This window comes from Trachurus japonicus, chromosome 4, assembly GCF_045865225.1.
Source record: "Trachurus japonicus isolate A0001 chromosome 4, Traja_1.0".
NCBI lineage: Eukaryota > Metazoa > Chordata > Actinopteri > Carangiformes > Carangidae > Trachurus > Trachurus japonicus.
The window spans coordinates 4,629,618-4,647,506 of NC_140910.1; the positions used below are offsets into that span (position 1 = coordinate 4,629,618).

The 17,889-nt window shown below is 42.0% G+C and overlaps 2 protein-coding genes across 2 annotated transcripts; one reads left to right on the top strand and one right to left on the bottom strand.

Moving 5' to 3' along the window:
- Positions 1 to 3,178: 3,178 nt before the first annotated feature.
- LOC146988310 (major histocompatibility complex class I-related gene protein-like) lies at positions 3,179 to 6,869 on the top strand. Its single transcript, XM_085775315.1, has 7 exons — positions 3,179 to 3,278; positions 3,507 to 3,776; positions 4,454 to 4,732; positions 5,423 to 5,725; positions 6,187 to 6,288; positions 6,631 to 6,648; positions 6,745 to 6,869. Exons 1-7 carry the CDS (start codon positions 3,179 to 3,181, stop codon positions 6,852 to 6,854), a joined length of 1,182 nt encoding a protein of 393 aa, XP_085631441.1. The 3' UTR covers positions 6,855 to 6,869.
- Positions 6,870 to 16,217: 9,348 nt separating this feature from the next.
- Positions 16,218 to 17,870, bottom strand: LOC146988311 (major histocompatibility complex class I-related protein 1-like). The gene is made up of 3 exons (XM_085775316.1): positions 17,864 to 17,870; positions 16,969 to 17,247; positions 16,218 to 16,546 (listed from the first exon to the last, which is right to left on the bottom strand). Exons 1-3 carry the CDS (start codon positions 17,868 to 17,870, stop codon positions 16,218 to 16,220), a joined length of 615 nt encoding a protein of 204 aa, XP_085631442.1.
- Between the last annotated feature and the right edge of the window lie 19 nt (positions 17,871 to 17,889).

Here is a 17,889-nt window from a genome sequence, read left to right on the forward strand (position 1 = left end):
TATGCACATGACGTCACGGTACTCGGAAGTCGCTGTGGAACGTCCACTGAGTGGCAAAAAGACGAGTGGCAGAGCCGCCAAAGTTAAAAAACGAGCAAGTAACGAAGCGATTTTCTCCGAGCCCACACAAGTCTGACATGTCTAGCTTTGCCAGCATGTAAAGCAGCATGACCTAACAGAGCTGCTAAAAATCTTGAGGATACGTCTCACTTTGACCGAGTTACATTCAAGAACCTGTTCTCAATGACGGAAAGTAAATTCACTGGAGCGGTCATTTTTTTCGATCGATCAGCTGTGTTTACAGTTTCAGGTGTCATAGTTATGATGTTTAGACAGATAAATTAGTCCTAACACATCCTACAGTTTGACTGGTCAGAGTTTTTCAGAATAAAAGCAGCTCGTGTTTTAGTGTCCGGAGTCACTGTCAGGACGACAGTAACAGCTGTAATCTCGTCCCTCTGCACAGTAACAGCAGCCTGTCAGTCACTCTGCAGGTGCCGCGGTCACACTGTGTGTTACAGGAAGTGTCCGTGGAGCAGACGGTTTTGGGGAGCTGGTTGTCGATTCTTTTTGACATCAATTTGTTTTCATATAAGATACTTTATCCAGTTCATGAGTCCATCGCTATCCGCCAGCACGTTGAGGAACGCTTGTTTTGCCACTCAGTCCGATCGAACGGGGCGTTGCCGAGGGCAACGTGATGTAAACGCATACCCTCTATATAAGTCTTAAATAGGCTTGTTATAATTCCGACAGCAATCACTTACATAGAGTGTTTGGTCCAAAACACGAGTCTGTCAGCCACTCTGCTCTGCTGTAAGCCGAGGAGAAAACTTCTTGTCCTATAGGCCTACTTCCTTGTATCCTTCAACCTTTATCCAATGAGGAGAGAGAACGGCATAAAGGGCTGTGTGTGCAGCCAAGGGATGCGCGTGAATGTGGTGACGTAGGGACGAGGACCAATAGATCCATGACGAGGGCGGGGGCTGCTAACTCCATCGGCTGACCAGAACAACCGGATCGCTTACTTCTGCTTTAAGGCACAGTGCTAACTGGGGGGCTTTCTCCTCAGTGGACCACCTACCAGCCTCAGCAGCCTATTTATTGCCATGTTGCACTCTAGTGAGCATAAGCTCCTCTGACACTGATCTACCATCCCTCAATAATGAAACTGCAGCTCACGCTTGTTTCACTTTTATTTGTTAACCCAAGACAAGACACTGTGAGCTGTAGCCAACAGCAAAACAACGAACCCCACTGGTTTCACAGTGTGATCTCAGCACTGCCAACTCACTCTAATAACTCGCGCCATAGATGAGCTCCCACCCCCCAACGAACTGGCACAAGAACAACCTGGACCACACACTCTCAGTCAATCACTGGTCCCTCACACAGGTGTCAGTCTGACTCACATTCAGTCTGAACATACAGTAGTAACCCAATAACAGTTTAACAGTTAGCCTAATTAATGAGTCGGCCAGTCTACCACAGTATGGTTTTTCTGACACATCATGTCTATATAATTCTATACTATTGTTAAGACAAGAGCATTCTTTTCTTTCTTTCTCAGCATTTGGAGGTGATTGAATTAAACATCTACGTGTGGTTGTAGTATTTAGTTACTTTCTTATCATGATGATCCATCTGTGTATTACTGCTGATCAAGTGCCAGTGCAAGTCAATTAGCCCATCTTTGCATATTGTAATAGCCAACTGAGAAGATGGCTCTATCCTCCCTCACATTACTGCAGTAGTTATGTGTGAACCATTTACCATAATCTATAATATTTATCAGACAAACAGTAACAGGCCTCACTCTGTATCTGATCATCATCATCACCATTTGCAGCGGACATCTAGAGTGACAAACATTCACACTTATTAACGCAGTTAGTGACATTACATATCTTGTTTATTTATTCTTGCAATATACGGTTTCCTACTTCCTCTGTATAAGGGTATATATTTTACTTTTGTCTTCATATTTCAGTTTTAATGAATATCAAAATTAATTATTTGACAGTAACTATACATTATTAAAGTCAGTCAAGTAGCCTACTTGTGGGGACAACACAGTTTTACAGGTTCAAAGAAGCACAGAGTTTGCTAGTTCTCAACTCCTAAAAAGCCGGGCTTTCACATCTGTAATAGTCAGTGGCAAAAACAACACAATAACAGACAATACAATCATTGATAAACTATAGCTACTACACATGTAGCTGTTCAGTCTACAAGACAATCACAAGCTACAAAAGACAACCAACATAGATAGTAAGCAAGACATGGTACACAGATACAGTTTGATTTTAACAGCACTCAACCTTTGTTGTTCAACATGCAGGCAGGTGACAGCCCTGAAAGGAGAAATGGGTCAAAATACAAAATATAAATCTACAAATAGTCCAAATATAGCTATATTTGTACACTCTGAGTTATATTGTGTTACCGTCTCACCTTTATAGTCCTATGTATTTAAGTGCATTCTTGTATCTCTCAGGCAAAGATGGGCAAGATGAAACCTTGTCCATCGGTGACACCAGCAGCTGCTCTGGTTGCTGGCAGAAACCTGACTCAGCAGAGCAGAGCAGTACCTCAGCTTCCTGGAGCCCATTGTGGAGCCGCATGAGCTGAAACACACAGAGAAGCTGATGGAGGACTTTCTGAAACCATGACAATCTTCAGGATTGCCAATATTAAAGCAAACTAGATGCACTGCTCAACCAGTCATGCTGCAGTTGACACATGTATGTCCAGAGCTTTATGTGTTGTGTTGTTGCGTTTGTAGTGGGTGGCTGCAGCTAGGTAAATGAATTTATTGGAGGTAAAGACAGAAATGGGGCAGTAGCAGTTTACCCAGTAGGCTACAAAACAAAAAGTAGCAAAATAGTTAATGCACTGTGCTCAGTGAATTAGTAAAAAAAAAAAAAAAAAAATTGTTATTCAGTAATCTTGTGTTTACTGTTATTTTTCTGTAGCTATTCATTTTTATTTATTTTATTTATTTATTTATTTATTTATTTTTACTAATTTCCGAATGTAAGTGTCTGCCTGTGTCAATGCTGGCTGACTGTTTGAAATAAAGTTTCTTGAAAAAATAAAAGAAAGAAAGAAACGCACACAAAACATCCTACGCTCCGACGTGGGCGTCAACCTCCCCCCTCCTAGAGTGGCAGTGCCTATGGGCACTCTTCCCCCTCCGCGCTCCGACACAGCGATGAAACTGTATAAAATGAGGAAGTTACTTTTATTTCTTCTTCTCTGTCACGGTTCATCAGCGGGTAAGAACACATTTAAATATTTATTCACCTTTGCCTTTTGTTTCTGCGCAGCTCTGTTTTTGGCTCATTGCATCACACTGCTGTGTGATTTGGTTTCACTTTCACAACAGGATTTTCTACCATGTCTGACTGAATATTTCACATTTATGGTGATAATGGTAATAAAATAATAATAGGCTAATAATAATAAAAACCTTATTGAAAAAAAAAACATTGTCTGTCCCACAGTGAAACACACCATGATATATGTTACCACTGTAACTACTGGAGTCACAAAGCTTCCTGAGACTGTGGTAGTTGCACTGGTTGATGACATTCAGGTGGGTCACTGTGACAGCAACATAAACAAAGTAGAACCAAAACAGACCTGGATGAAAACAGCAATGGAAGACAACCCTGAACAACTGCAGTGGTACACTGGAGAGTGTTTTGAGGGCACGTCCTACTTCTTCAAGGCCAGTATTCACAGTTTAAATCAGCGCTTAAACCAAAGTGAAGGTAAGTAGGCCTACAGTCTGCATTATCTATTTCACATTTCACTGTTTTGTCATTTCTGTCTCAGTGACTCAACCTCAACACAATAATCAGTTAGACATTTAGACCAATCATTAAAGTAGGAGAGGGAAAAGTTCAGATGGATTTAAAGGGCCGGCGTCAGTGCGGTTACTGCGAATCACGCGAGATTTGGACGGACCAGGAAGAGGAGCTTCGAGAAGCTTCCGCTACAAACAAGCTTAAAATATAGAATTATTTAATTTTTTTCGGGACAATTACGCAATTTGGGGCTTCAGCACAAGACGGACATTACATACGAGCATCATGGAGGTATTTGGATGTTTTTTTGTGTGTGTTTTTTTACGAAGAGCTCTGGTGTCCCTTTGCAACCGTTGCATTGAAATGCACTGCTACGCCAAGACCCCCTGTAACTCAGAGAAGGGACGGTGGACTCTGAAAATTGAGTAGATAATGAGCGAAATATCATTCTAGGGTGAACTATCCCTTTAAAAAACGAAGCCCAACTTTAGTAGTTTTCCTCATTAGGTCAGGTCATACAGTAAAAGTGATGTGGTCTTTTTGATGCACTGCCTGGGAAAATTAATGGGAGTAAGACATAACAGTGTCCCCATCAGCAGTGGAGATCTGTACATCACTCCTAACTTAAGTCTCTTCCTCAGGTGTCCACATTTTACAGAGGCTGGGTGGATGTGAATGGGACGATGAGACTGGAGAGGTTTCTGGGTTTCAACAGTATGGTTATGATGGAGAAGACTTCCTGTCCCTGGACCTGAAGACACAAACATGGATTGCTCCAAACCCACAGGCTGTCGTCACCAAACTGAATTGGGATGCTGATAAAGGCAGAATCAAACAGAATGAGAACTTCTTAACTCAGTTGTGTCCTGGGTGGCTGAAGACGTACATGAACTATGGGAAGGACGATCTGCTGAGAACAGGTAGACTCACATGACCTGATTGAATTTGATGATCACAACACAATTGATAAAGGCTGATCAGACTGAATCGCCACTGTATCATCACTCCTTAGTCACTTTGTTTTAAAGATCCCATATTATACTCTTTTTACTCAATTTCACTCAGCTGTCAGACGTCCAACTAAACTGTATTCGAAATGTATTGCCCCAAACTGATCCGTGGTCCTGAATGTCGGCTGTCTAAAAGTCGCTCAAATGAGCTCTACTGAGAACAAGCTGTTTCTGTGCCTGCACCTTTAAGTAACATGGTTACTGTACACGGCAAAGATTATTACCACTTTATGACTTAAAATTGGTCGGTATTTCATCAATTTAGCTCAGGAGTTTCTTGCTGTGCACTGCAGCCACAGAAATAGACGTGGTAGGCGTTTTATCGCGCTGAGGGGCCGGCCTCACTCCCGTTGTGACATCACCACAGGAGCTGAGTCTGAGCAGCCTGTATGAGCACCGTTTTACCAGTCGGTGGGCTGCAGAGTCGATGCAGGACCCGTTTGCTTTCCTCATTCTAGGAGTTGGTAGGCTCAGGGAGGATCAGTTTATGTATGTAGAGACCAGAAAAAACCTGTTTTTCATAATATGGGACCTTTAAGATCTGAGTTGGTTCTGACCAAACAGTAGAGACTAACCTGTTGTATCTCCTCCTCTCTCCAGTTCTCCCCTCAGTGTCTCTCCTCCAGAAGACTCCCTCCTCTCCAGTCAGCTGCCACGCTACAGGTTTCTACCCTCACAGAGCCCTGATGTTCTGGACCAAAGATGGAGAGGAGCTTTATGAGGACGTGGACCAAGGAGAGATCCTCCATAACCATGATGGAACCTTCCAGATGAGCGTTGACCTGGACGTCTCCTCAGTCAAAGCTGAAGACTGGAGGAGGTACGACTGTGTGTTTCATCTCTCTGGAGTGAAGGACGACATCGTCACCAAACTGGACAAAGCAAAGATCAGGACCAACATGGGTAAGAGTGACATCAGCAGCTCCTGAATTTAACACCATGTCTGTGGTTTGTTGGGTATTTTAGTCTTTGTTCTACAGTTCAGTAACAGACTCATCTTCAACAACAGTTGTTAACATAGATACAGTGGTTTAAAGGCTGACCAGCTCATCTCTTGGTTAATAAACCTCATAAACTAAGTAGGCCTACAGCAGGGCAACACTGTGCACAAACTAGAGATAGTTGAAAAGTTTCCAGAGTCGATAACCTGCTGCCTCCACAAGGGGGCAGTAAAGTACCACATTAATGCAAACAGACATCAACTCCTCAATATGAGAGATACCACTCGACTTGTAGCTGTAACTGGTCAAATACTGCTCGCCATGTTTGTCCTGATGCTCCGTGACTGAGACATATCCTACACTCTGGTGTTCTGACCTGTTTATCTGGACTGGTTTTAAAATGTGATATTTTATATTCACCAGTGAAGCCCAGTAACACGACCGTCCCCATCATCTCTGCACTGGTTCCTCTCGCTCTCTTCCTCATCGCTGTCACTGGATTGGTGGTTTATAAACAGAAGAAAGGTGAGAGAGAAAAGTAGACAGATTATCTGTTTTAATGGCTGTTACTACAGTATAAATGATTTTAGTCTTAGAGTTAAAGTTTTTGTCCAGATTGTAAAACTGAAACAAGCTTCATTTTCCTGCTCTGCACAGTCATGGTAATATGACTGTACTATGTTGATGTGGTGAACACAAACAGTCAGAGACATAAACAGTCATGTACAAAAATCGAAATAAATGAAGAACAGAAGAGAAAAATGAATCCACCAAGTCTGAATGACTGGAGGAGAGGGTCATATGGTGATGAGCTGATCAACCACATCCTGTCAGTTTTTACTGATTGATATTTTCTCTTGGTTTTAGCCAAAGACCGTCCACCCTGTAAGTAAAACTTATTTTATCCTGTTTCAAATGATTTTATACACTAATTTTGATTCTTTTTAATTCTTGTTGGTGGTCATTTACTGTATCTAAAAGTTCAGTGCTGGTTAAATGAGCTTTTCCACAGTTCAACACAGTGTGTTTCTGATCTTCCAGCTGCTGAAAACAGCTCTGAACTCTCTGAGCATCTGAATCCAGAAACCTGACTGGCCAACACTCGATCAGTGAGCTCACATGGAATAGAAGAATGCAGCTTTGACTTGTCAACTTGTCTACAGTTTATGTAGCTGAAAGAGGAATTCTGCCACAGAATTCCAGTTGTTTTGTATTAGAATACATTGCAGTACAACTTTATTTAATCAATGTAATCTTGCCATTTACGGATGGTCCTGATGATCCAGTGTCCGGGATAACTGTTAGGGGTTAATGTGGCAAATAGTGAATAAATACAGACTGTCTTTTACATGGTAATGTGGGGAAATAGAACAAAGAAGACCACAATGGGCAGGCCATGCTTCAAGTCAAATCTACTGTTGAATTGTTTTCAGTAGCAATTCTAGTGTCATTTTCCTCATGTTGGAGATGTCCTCTAGGTGGCAGCACGGGGTAGGCTAAATGCAGGTAGTGACTCCCAGTATCTCTAGGCAGCAGAGCCTTCAGTTACTGGGCTCCTTTACTGTGGAACCAGCTCTCTTCATGGGTCAGAGAGGCAGACACTCTATCTACCTTTAAAGGAGAATTCAGGTCATTTTTGACCCCTAAATTGTTGTCCTGATGGTCACCCTGTGTTGGGGGGAGCAAAAAACGCGACTAAAATTGATGCAGGCAAACCGGAGTTACACCATGGCTAGATGGCGCTAGCGCTAGCGACAACGCTAAAGTGGGGGCAATTTTTTCAACCACAACAAACACTCAAAAAACAATCAAATATCTATGGTGCATGACTGGAATCCTTATGACACACCAACATTTATACCGGTTTATACTGTACAGAATCCTTATGACACACTACTGAACTCATAAACTGTTTATGAGTTCAGTGGTGTGTCATAAGGATTGGAGTCATCTACCATAGATATTTGATTGTTTTTTGAGTGTTTGTTGTGGTTGAAAAAATTGCCCCCATACTTTAGTGTTGTCGCTATCGCTAGCGCCGTCTAGCCATGGGGCTCTACTTTCGTGAACTAGGTGCAGGCGGAGAGGATCAGGCCTGCACCTCGCCTTCGCTTCGCCAACGGGGAGTGGTAAGGAGCAGATTGCGATTTTCCTTCGAGACGCAGCGGAGCGCATCCCGCCTACTTCCCTCCCACCGGCACAAATGGCATAGAGGGAGGAGAGAAGGCGTGGAGTGGGTTTGACACAGCCGAGTCAGATCTTCACCAATCAAATGAGCTCCTCTCCTCGCCTTTAAATCCGCCGCGCGCGCAAGGCGGACGTTTGATTTCACCGTGGAAGAGAAGATTTGAATCAGCACCTACAGATTACAGCATAGACATTCAGCACATCTATATCGATTGTCCCGTCACACTGATGACAGATCAAAGGCTGCACAGATGAAAGATGAGGATGGATTACTGCTGTGTTGACACTACACGATTATCTGCTATATTTATGTATTTACTTATTGATTTATTGAGCCGCATCGTCACGCGACCATAACAAATAAAACTGAAAACAAATAAACTATCATCTCTCACAGCAAACCACAATCAGCCTCGGCATCATAGTGAGCAGATATTAACATCTCCCCTCTCAGGTAAATTCTAAAGAAAAAAGAAAAAGAGAGACGCTCCGTGATGCATCCGTTACGCACAGCTGTTTGTTTATGTGTGATCTGTGCACACGTGTTTAAATATAGGTTACTAAATATGAGTGTCTTTATTAATGGAAAAGGGGTGTGTGTTTTGTTTTTTGTTTTTTTTTACTGGGCAACAGCTCTCAATCTGTCAGAGCAAGTGAGACGGGAGGAAACTGATGTTCTGGTCCGGTCCAAGCTGGCAGTGTCCGGTCGCGCGAACAGACCACACGGGCTGATGATGAAAAAGAGGGAGGAGGGAGGAGGAGGGAGCAGGTCTATCTATCTATCTAACCTATATTTAAACACGTGTGCACAGATCACAACATAAACAAACAGCTGTGCGTAACGGAGGCATTTCAGTTTTATTTGTTATGGTCGCGTGACGATGCGGCGCTGGCCCCTAATAAATCAATAAGTAAATAAATAAATAAATAGCTGATAATCTGCAACGGCACAGTGTGTAGTGTCAACACCTGCTCTTGGGACATCCACGGCTGTCTCAGTCCCTCCCTGGTTTCATCTGTGTTAATTCAGTCAGGCTGAGTTTCCATTACGCAAGCCTTTGGTCTGCCATCAGTGTGACGGGACAATCTATATAGATATAGGTGTATGTGCTGATTCAGATACAATAAATAGGGGTTATTGTGATGATTATTATTATTATTATTATTGTTAATTGCATTTAAATGTGCCTGGAAGTGTGGAAATCTGCCTGTGAGGTCTTGGTGACGTGGGCGCACTGCACGCTGGGCAGTCAAATTGCCACTGCGCTGGCTGCGCTTCGCCTTGCGCTGAGAGTAGACCAGGTTGGAGCTGGCGAGCTTTCAGCGCACTCTCCGCGCGGTCTATCTGCAACAAATTGTCACTGCGCCACGGCGAATCTGTCGACACCTCCCCCTGCTGCGCGACCACTCCCATCTCAGCGCACAGCAGTCTGCCAATTTACCGAATCCGCTGCGCACCTTGTTGCACTGGAGGAAAATACCACTTCGCCAGCTGCGTCAGGGCTCGCTTCGCTGCGCCACCCTGAGTTGCGCCAGGAAAATAGGGCCCATGGTGTAACTCTGGTTTGCCTGCATCAATTTTAGTCGCGTTTTTTGCTCCCCCCAACACCGGGTGACCATCAGGACAACGATTTAGGGGTCAAAAATGACCGGAATTCTCCTTTAAGCCCAGGCTTAATTCCTCCCCTCTCCTCATGCACATGTTTGTTATCTTGTCTCCACTGATAGACCAGTTGATAGCTCACTGGTATGTGTTGTCTAGACAAAACCAAAGATAACATAAGAGGAAACGTTGAACTTTTTTGGTTGTAGCTGACAGTGGATTATCAGCTTTGTTAAAGTCATAAAACAGAAACAGGGGATATTTTTTCCAATATGTTCTGAATTTTACAAGGTCTAGGCTAGAAAACTGTACATTGCTACTTGTAGGCCTATATAGTCTTCAGGCATAAATGTTAATCCAATTCCTAAATAGTGAGTGAGGTACACTTTTTTAAAAGGGGATTATTAATGTTCTTTGTGTGAAACTTGCATAATTGTTGTAATGAGACTGATTCAGGAGACTCAGTTCATCTCCATTGAAACACATTCTTCATAAGTATCATCTCACAGTGCATTGCATGCCCTTATGCACGTCATGTGCAACAATGACATCATGCGCCAAAACTCCATGCACCCCCATTGTCATTTATTATTTTTCATTGTTTTGGTTTATTATTTGGTTTGTTATATTCTGATAATTTCACAATATATATTTTTGGTAAATGAATGTATGGTTAGAAGGAATAAAGTTCACACAGCCACTTTCAGCAGCTCAGTGTCCTCTGGTGTACTTTCAGCAAGGTGCAGGTGTGTGTTTCTGTATTCTTTGATCAAAAGAGTTGATAAAACTCATGCACGCTTGGAAGTTCCCTTGTGTGTCCAACATAACTTTTCACTTTACATTCTATAACCTCTTGCTCCTCCGTCACTGCATGATTTGCTTCCACCCTTATTTCAACAGAATTCTCTACTCCTCAATGTCACATTCATGATGAGTGTAGGTTTATATTACAGTATGACAAGACTTGTTTTTTCACAGTGAATTTGTTTGAGTTGCACAGCTTGATGATGTTCAGGCTGGTCACTGGTCACACAATTTGGTTGTATTAACTTAACACCCACTGGCCTGTCCAGGGCCCGGCAGGCTCAGCATCAATTAGAAGCAGGACGATCCACAAGCCAGTGGGTGTTAAAGGATTAAACCATCAACTGAGGATCCTCACATAGATCGTTAATCAACCTGCAGCTGAAGTATCAGGTCAAATGATCCAGAGGCCCCCAATTCCATGATGAGACTGACAAGACTACAGTACTACAAAACTACTGCTGCAGACATAGTTGCTTTTAAAGACAGTGTGTATTCAATGATTTGGGAAATGCTTCATAATTAAAGTTTATCACAGTAACTATGTACAGATCTTCACATGAGGAACTGTATCATGTCCACATGTCCTGTTTTGGACCTTAGCAGCAGACATGCTGGGACAGAGCAGGAACATAACATTAGTGTGATCCTCTGTTTCCTGTTACTATCTGTTTCTGTAGAGCTCTCTCTCTGTCTTGTCTGCTGCTTAAAGGGATAGTAGCATTTTTTAAAAGTGGGGTTGTATGATCAACAAATAGCCCCTAAGTACTTTAATTGCAGTAGAAGACTCTCTGCACTCCTCCCGTTAGCAACGCCAGCCCATAGCCCTGCCCAGAGATTTACAACATACATTGTTGTGAATGGACCCAAAGAAACAGCCTATTTTCGTGGCCTAAAATAGGTTTTATCTGAAAAAAAAAAAACACAGTTCCATTGTTCGCTATAATATAATTTTTTACAGCCCCTCAAAGTGCAGGAAAAAAGTTTTTATTTGGACCTAACCAACTCACGTATCCCTCCGGCCAGGGTTAGCGCCCGCCGATCAGCAGTTGGTTAGCTCCAAATAAAAACTTTTCCTGCACTTTGAGGGGCTGGAAAAAATTATATTATAACGAACAATGGAACTGTGTATTTTTTTTTCAGGTAAAACCTCTTTTAGGCTGCGAAAATAGGCCGTTTCTTTGGGTCCATTCACAACAATGTATGTTGTAAATCTCTGGACAGGGCTATGGGCTGGCGTTGTTAACGGGAGGAGTGCAGAGAGTCTTCTACTGCAATTAAAGTACTTAGGGGCTATTTGTAGATCATACAACCTCACTTTAAAAAAATGCTACTATCCCTTTAAGAACAAATTAAACCCACATCACTTCTTCAGATATACTGATAATAGTGATCAGTAATTTTGAAATCACTGACTCATACAGTTGTGTACAGACAATAATGTCTGTAATACAGCAGCTGCTGTATTTTTCCTGCACATAACTTGTTAGCATCGTCATTATTCCAACCACACAACTTTCCTTGTTGCGAATTCTCATCTGTTTCTATTTTTTTTAACTCACCTTCATAACAATTAAAAGAAAAAAAAGAACACTGAAATTTTTGTGCTTATGTTTTTTTTTTTAGATTGGTGGGTGGGATTCACCACAGGAGGGGTGGCAAATTGGTAACTAACGTTCATTTCCATAATCTGGGATGAATCAATCGATATCTTCTTTTTACGTCTGGACTTTGTAGAATTATTGATTATGGATTGTGTCTCGCTTCTAGGACTGTGTGAAAGCACCATCTGCATGCTCTGGATGTGGGCGTGGTTCCAGTTTAAGGTAATGTTTGTCTGTTTTTTGGCTGACCTTCTCTTATCTGATAATCTGTAATTGTGGGAAAGTTGAATAAAAACAGTCGATCACAAAAAAAAATCACACAAAGCAATGTTTCACTTTTTAATATTATCTCCAATTTTCAAAAGTATGTGGTTGTCATATGTCAAAGTGCTGAAAAGGTTTGTGCATAAGTGTTGAATTTGTATAACAAATAACTGCAATTATTTTCATTTTATTTTCCCTTTTGGAATCTGTGCCCTTAAGCCAAGTAATCTTTAATCTCATTTGATGTAACATGAATGTCTAACTGAACCATAGGAGCACTACATTAGCATAGAAAGCTGCTGGAGGTGCAGCAGTTGATTAGCAGCAGAGCAATGAGCTACAGGGAATGATAAACACAGCACAAACAACATGATTTACATTTAAGCATTTCTTTCTTTTATACTCTGCATACTTTATTTATGTATAATTGATGTATTGATTTCTGTGGCCATATGTTAATGCTTCACTGAACAATCATATTTAAAAGAAACTGCAAGTGAGCCAGAGTATGGCTAATTTTCATCCGTTGTCCCTGGCCAGATGTTAAAGGCAACTTAAAAACCAAAAAAGGGGAACAATTAAGTAATGCATTAAAATACAACTTACAACTTACATATGAATTTACCTGGTAAAAGCTAATAACAAATAAGACATGTATAAAAATTTGACATAATGGCATAACAACAGCTCATTATTAGGTCAAAATCCGGATTAGTTATAGACATATGGTTGATTGTAAAGAATTTAATGTGAAAATACAGATAAAATATTTTCATGACCAAAATATTTTACTTATGTAAATATAAAGACTATACTTGCAAAGGTTCAGAGTTAGAAAACCAGCTGTCACTCAGACTCTAATTACGGATGCGACAAAGACATTTTAAAGTCAATGGAAAACAATACCAGAGTTTCACTTTGGATTCATATTCTCAGTTCGTTCAGAGTCACAGGAGCTGTAAAAGTCACACAGATATTGTTAGTTCACTCATCACACAATAAACTTCCTGCCTGTACAACTTTGTTAAAGGGATAGTTCACCCTAGAATGATATTTCGCTCATTATCTACTCACCCTCATGTTGACTAAGGGCTGGAAGAATTTTCGGAGTCCACCGTCCCTTCTCTGAGTTACAGGGGGTCTTGGTGTAGCACTGAGACCGACTCGAGTCTCAGTCGGTCTCAGTATCAGTGCGAACCTTGCGCATGCGCGCTGGCAGCGGAAGACCGGACAACAGACAGTAGGAGCTAATGCTACAAACATGCTTGGAATGTGGACTTATTTAATTTTTTTCGGGACAATTACGCAATTTGGGGCTTCAGCACAAGACGGACATTACATACGAGCATCATGGAGGTATTTGGATGTTTTTTTGTGTGTGTTTTTTTACGAAGAGCTCTGGTGTCCGTTTGCTACCGTGGCATTGAAATGCACTGCTACACCAAGACCCCCTGTAACTCAGAGAAGGGACGGTGGACTCCGAAAATTCTTCCAGCCCTTAGTCAACATGAGGGTGAGTAGATAATGAGCGAAATATCATTCTAGGGTGAACTATCCCTTTAAAGCTCTTTCTTTACTTTAACCTTCACACCTTCAAAGGCAGTGGAATTAAAAACAAGTTGTACTTACGAGGTGCAGGGAGTACAGCTAAAAATAGAAGAAAAGACAAAGAAGTTCATTAGTGAAACATTTTCATATTGAACTTGAGTTCCATCAGACTCTGACTCTTATCACTTCTTGGTTTATTACATTTTGACCTAGTGTTGCAGCCCATCCGCTCAGCTGCTGGAGTGTCTCACCTGTCTTCTTTTTGTAGATAATAAATCCAACGACAGAACAAATGAGGATGACGACAAGGACAACCATTGCATCGATGGCGCCGGTCGTATAACTGGGAATCTCTGTTCAACAAAAAACAAAGAAACAAAACCATCATCACACACCACGTTTACATGATGTTTTTAAAGCGGAATTAATTAATTCCACTTTAAATAGTTCGGAATTAAAATATTTTCCTTCGAGTTTACATGGACATAATAATTCCGAATTAGGGTTTACATGGAAAACACGTTAAATCGCCTTTATTTAATTCCGCTCAACGTCTGGAGGTCGGGAAGCGTTCTGATTGGACAAAGGGTACACGTGTTTACGTATTTACGTCTACCGGAAGAAAACAAACTCCATTCTCAGTGTGTGAAGTGAACAGAGCCGCGAGCCGCGAGCCGCTCCGCTGCTCCTAAACTTAACAACAACTTAGAAGCAGAAAGTTTCTCCTCTTAACTGCCAGGATGGCCTTCCCTTCCCTGAGTGTGTGAGCCAGGCTTCATGAACCCGCTTCACAGACCCCGGTGCCCGGCCGCCACTAGAGCAGCAGCGGCCGCGGCGGCCGCGGCGGCCAAGCACCGGGGTCTGTGAAGAGGGTTCATGAAGCCTGGTTGTCCCGACATGATTCACTCACAACACTGCGGCTGTAACGTTATGTTGTGTGTGTTGTAACCTACTTTTCACGGTTAAATTATCACCGCGACACACACACAGAGCGGCGAGTCAGTTAATACGCATGCGCAGAACGATCGGAATTAATTTTAAAAAGAATAAACGTTTACATGATAGAGGAATTAATTAATTCCGATTTAAAATAGGAATAAACCACCCACTTAATTCGGAATTAAGTTTAAATCCGAATTATATTTTCACTCGGAATTAAGTGTTTACATGATCTTTTTAAAGCGGAATTAACTTTAATTCAGAATTAAATTATTTTAATTCGGAATTAACCCTCTCATGTAAACGGGGCAACTGTGTAGATGAAGCAGGTTGCTGATGGCCTCCACCGATACCGCCCTTCAGGGTACCTTGCTCGGACACACAAAGGACATGCCAGTGTTACAGCTTTGCCTGACCAGTGTAGGTTTGCTGGGCTTAGTAGCACATTGTGGACGTAAACTTGGATGTTGTGCCGCTCTACTTTCCAAAGCTCAGCCCAGGTCAACTTCTTCTCAACCACATTTTCCCATCTTGTCCACGCACCCTGCTGCTTCATGCCTGCCGCCTTGCAAGTCCTGGTGTCCTCCAACATTGCTCTCACCTCCTGCTGGACCAGGCAGCTGTCCAACTACCAAGCTGGACAGCTTGCTGAATGGTTGAATGTCATGTCTCGCACAGAGCTGTCAAAAACCTTGGCCAAGCTCTTGACTGGCTTCCCTGAGATGGTTGGCCTAAATGGTGGATGCCATTGTGCTGAATTTGTCTTGGGTCCTCTGCATTCTGGTTCGGCAGACTCGGTGATTGTTCCCATGGCCAGGGAAAACAGTGATACTGAGATGGTGCACCCTGTGAAGATACCGACCTCTACCTTGTGCCACCCTGATGTCACTAGTAGACTCGCTTTCTGAAATTGTTGTAGTAGTCAGTGATGATGTCTCCCACTCTGCTAGGCATATGGTACTTGGTCAGGGTGAGCTGGACAAGCTTGTGTGTGAGTGACTCTGGACCTGGCACCTCCTGTGACTCACCAGGTTGGGCACCTGTGTGGTGTATCTGCTCCAGGATGGATCTTAAGGCCACAGTAAGTTCTTGCAGGCCTTGCCACATGTACACTGTTTATTTGTTCGTTGCCTGGATCTGATACTGTTGTGTCCGTCTGACTAGGGTGCTTATCCTCTCCCCCTCTCAGTCACCCTTGGAGGTATAGTCAATTGAATTCTTTGAAGCTGTCCAAGGTTCCTCTTCACAGAGGACACAGATTGGATTGCCAGCCATTTTTGTCCTGGTTGGCATCTCTCTAAGCTGTCACGTCAACAAACTTTTCTTGGTTGTCAACCAGTCTTTCCTGGTTGGCACTGATCCTGTCAAGGTGAGTGCTGAGTACATGTCTATCTGGACACACAGTGATGTTCCTAATACATAACTGGTGTTGAAGATATTTTTTTTTTTTACTGGACTTAAGAATAGAGACTAAAATACCCAACAAACCACAGACTCAGACACATTCAGGAGCTGCTGATGTCACTCTTACCCATGTTGGTCCTGATCTTTGCTTTGTCCAGTTCGGTGACGATGTTGGCCTTCACCCCAGAGAGATGAAACACACAGTCGTACCTCCTCCAGTCTTCAGCTTTGACTGATGAGACGTCCAGGTCAACACTCATCTGGAAGGTTCCATCATGGTTATGGAGGATCTCTCCTTGGTCCACGTCCTCATAAAGCTCCTCTCCATCTTTGGTCCAGAACATCAGGGCTCTGTGAGGGTAGAAACCTGTAGCGTGGCAGCTGACTGGAGAGGATGGAGTCTTCTGGAGGAGAGACACTGAAGGACGAACTGGAAGATTAAATATCATGATCAAGCTATGTACTGTAGTTATGTTTCTGATGTATTTTCAAATATCAATAAACATTATTATTTATAAAGTTAGGTGTTGGTGTAAAATTATAATCTAAGAATTTCTCAAATAAATATAGTTCATTAAATTGTAATGTAGAGTAGTAGAAGAAGAAGAAAAAGAAGAAGAGCATATAAGCTGAGCCCTTGAGAGATTTTGGGCTACTGTATGAAACAGAATAATCACACATTTTTATTCATGTACAAAATGTTTCATTTCATCATCAACATCTCTGAATTATCAGTAACTCTTGGGTTTTAATGATTATTGATTTTCACATTATCATGCATATTTAAAGCACTGGTCATTAACATTGTGAAGTTACTGTGATTAGGAGACATTTCAGGTCATATGACTCTACCTGGTATCCTCAGAAGACCATTTGTATAGAAGAAATACTTCTTCAGCCAATCAGGACAAGAATTAACAATGCAGCTTGTCCATTGCAAAGTCCTAGCTTCATCTTCATCCCACCCCTGTTTAACAGTTTCAGCCAGGGGGTTAGTAGTGATCCACGTCCCAGTCTCCAGGTCAAATGTGAGGAAGTCGTCTCCATTGTAACCATATCTCACAAAGCCATCAGTCTCTCCGGTGTCATCGTCCCATTCACAGCCCCAGTGCTGCTGGATAATGTGAAGAACTGAGAGAGTCCAGGAAACCACAGTGAGAATGAACTGCATTACATGCATTGTTTGTTTGAACATTCTTGCAGAACTAGGGCTGCAAATAACAAGTTTCATCATGATATGACATTCTGTTGATTTAATAGACAACACTTCAATGATCCCCGGATTCAGGAGCCAGTGATCGATTTGAGACTTCTTTTGTTGATTTGACACAATTTCTTTCATTTATAACAAACAACAAAAGGTAGCTTTAAATCTACCGTATTTTGAAATTTGTAAAATCTGAACTCAATACACATTTAAATGGAAAACAATCATAATCATGTGTTCACATTCTGATTTATTGAGCTTTACAATATTCACATTCTGTAAATGAAAACTGAGAGAATTAAAGGGATAGTTCACCCGAAATTCAAATTTCACTCATTATCTACTCACCCTCATGTCGACTAAGGGTTGGGAGAAGTTTCAGAGCCATCTGTGCCTTCTGCTTACTGCTATTACAGTTTAAAGGACATGATATGCTCATGGTATTTCTAGGGGTGTAACAATACATCGCTCCACATCAACCATGATCAATGTTAGCATTGACCCAAAATGAAATCAATAAATTAGACATACGGTACATACCTGTCATAATTTGTAAGACTTGCCTT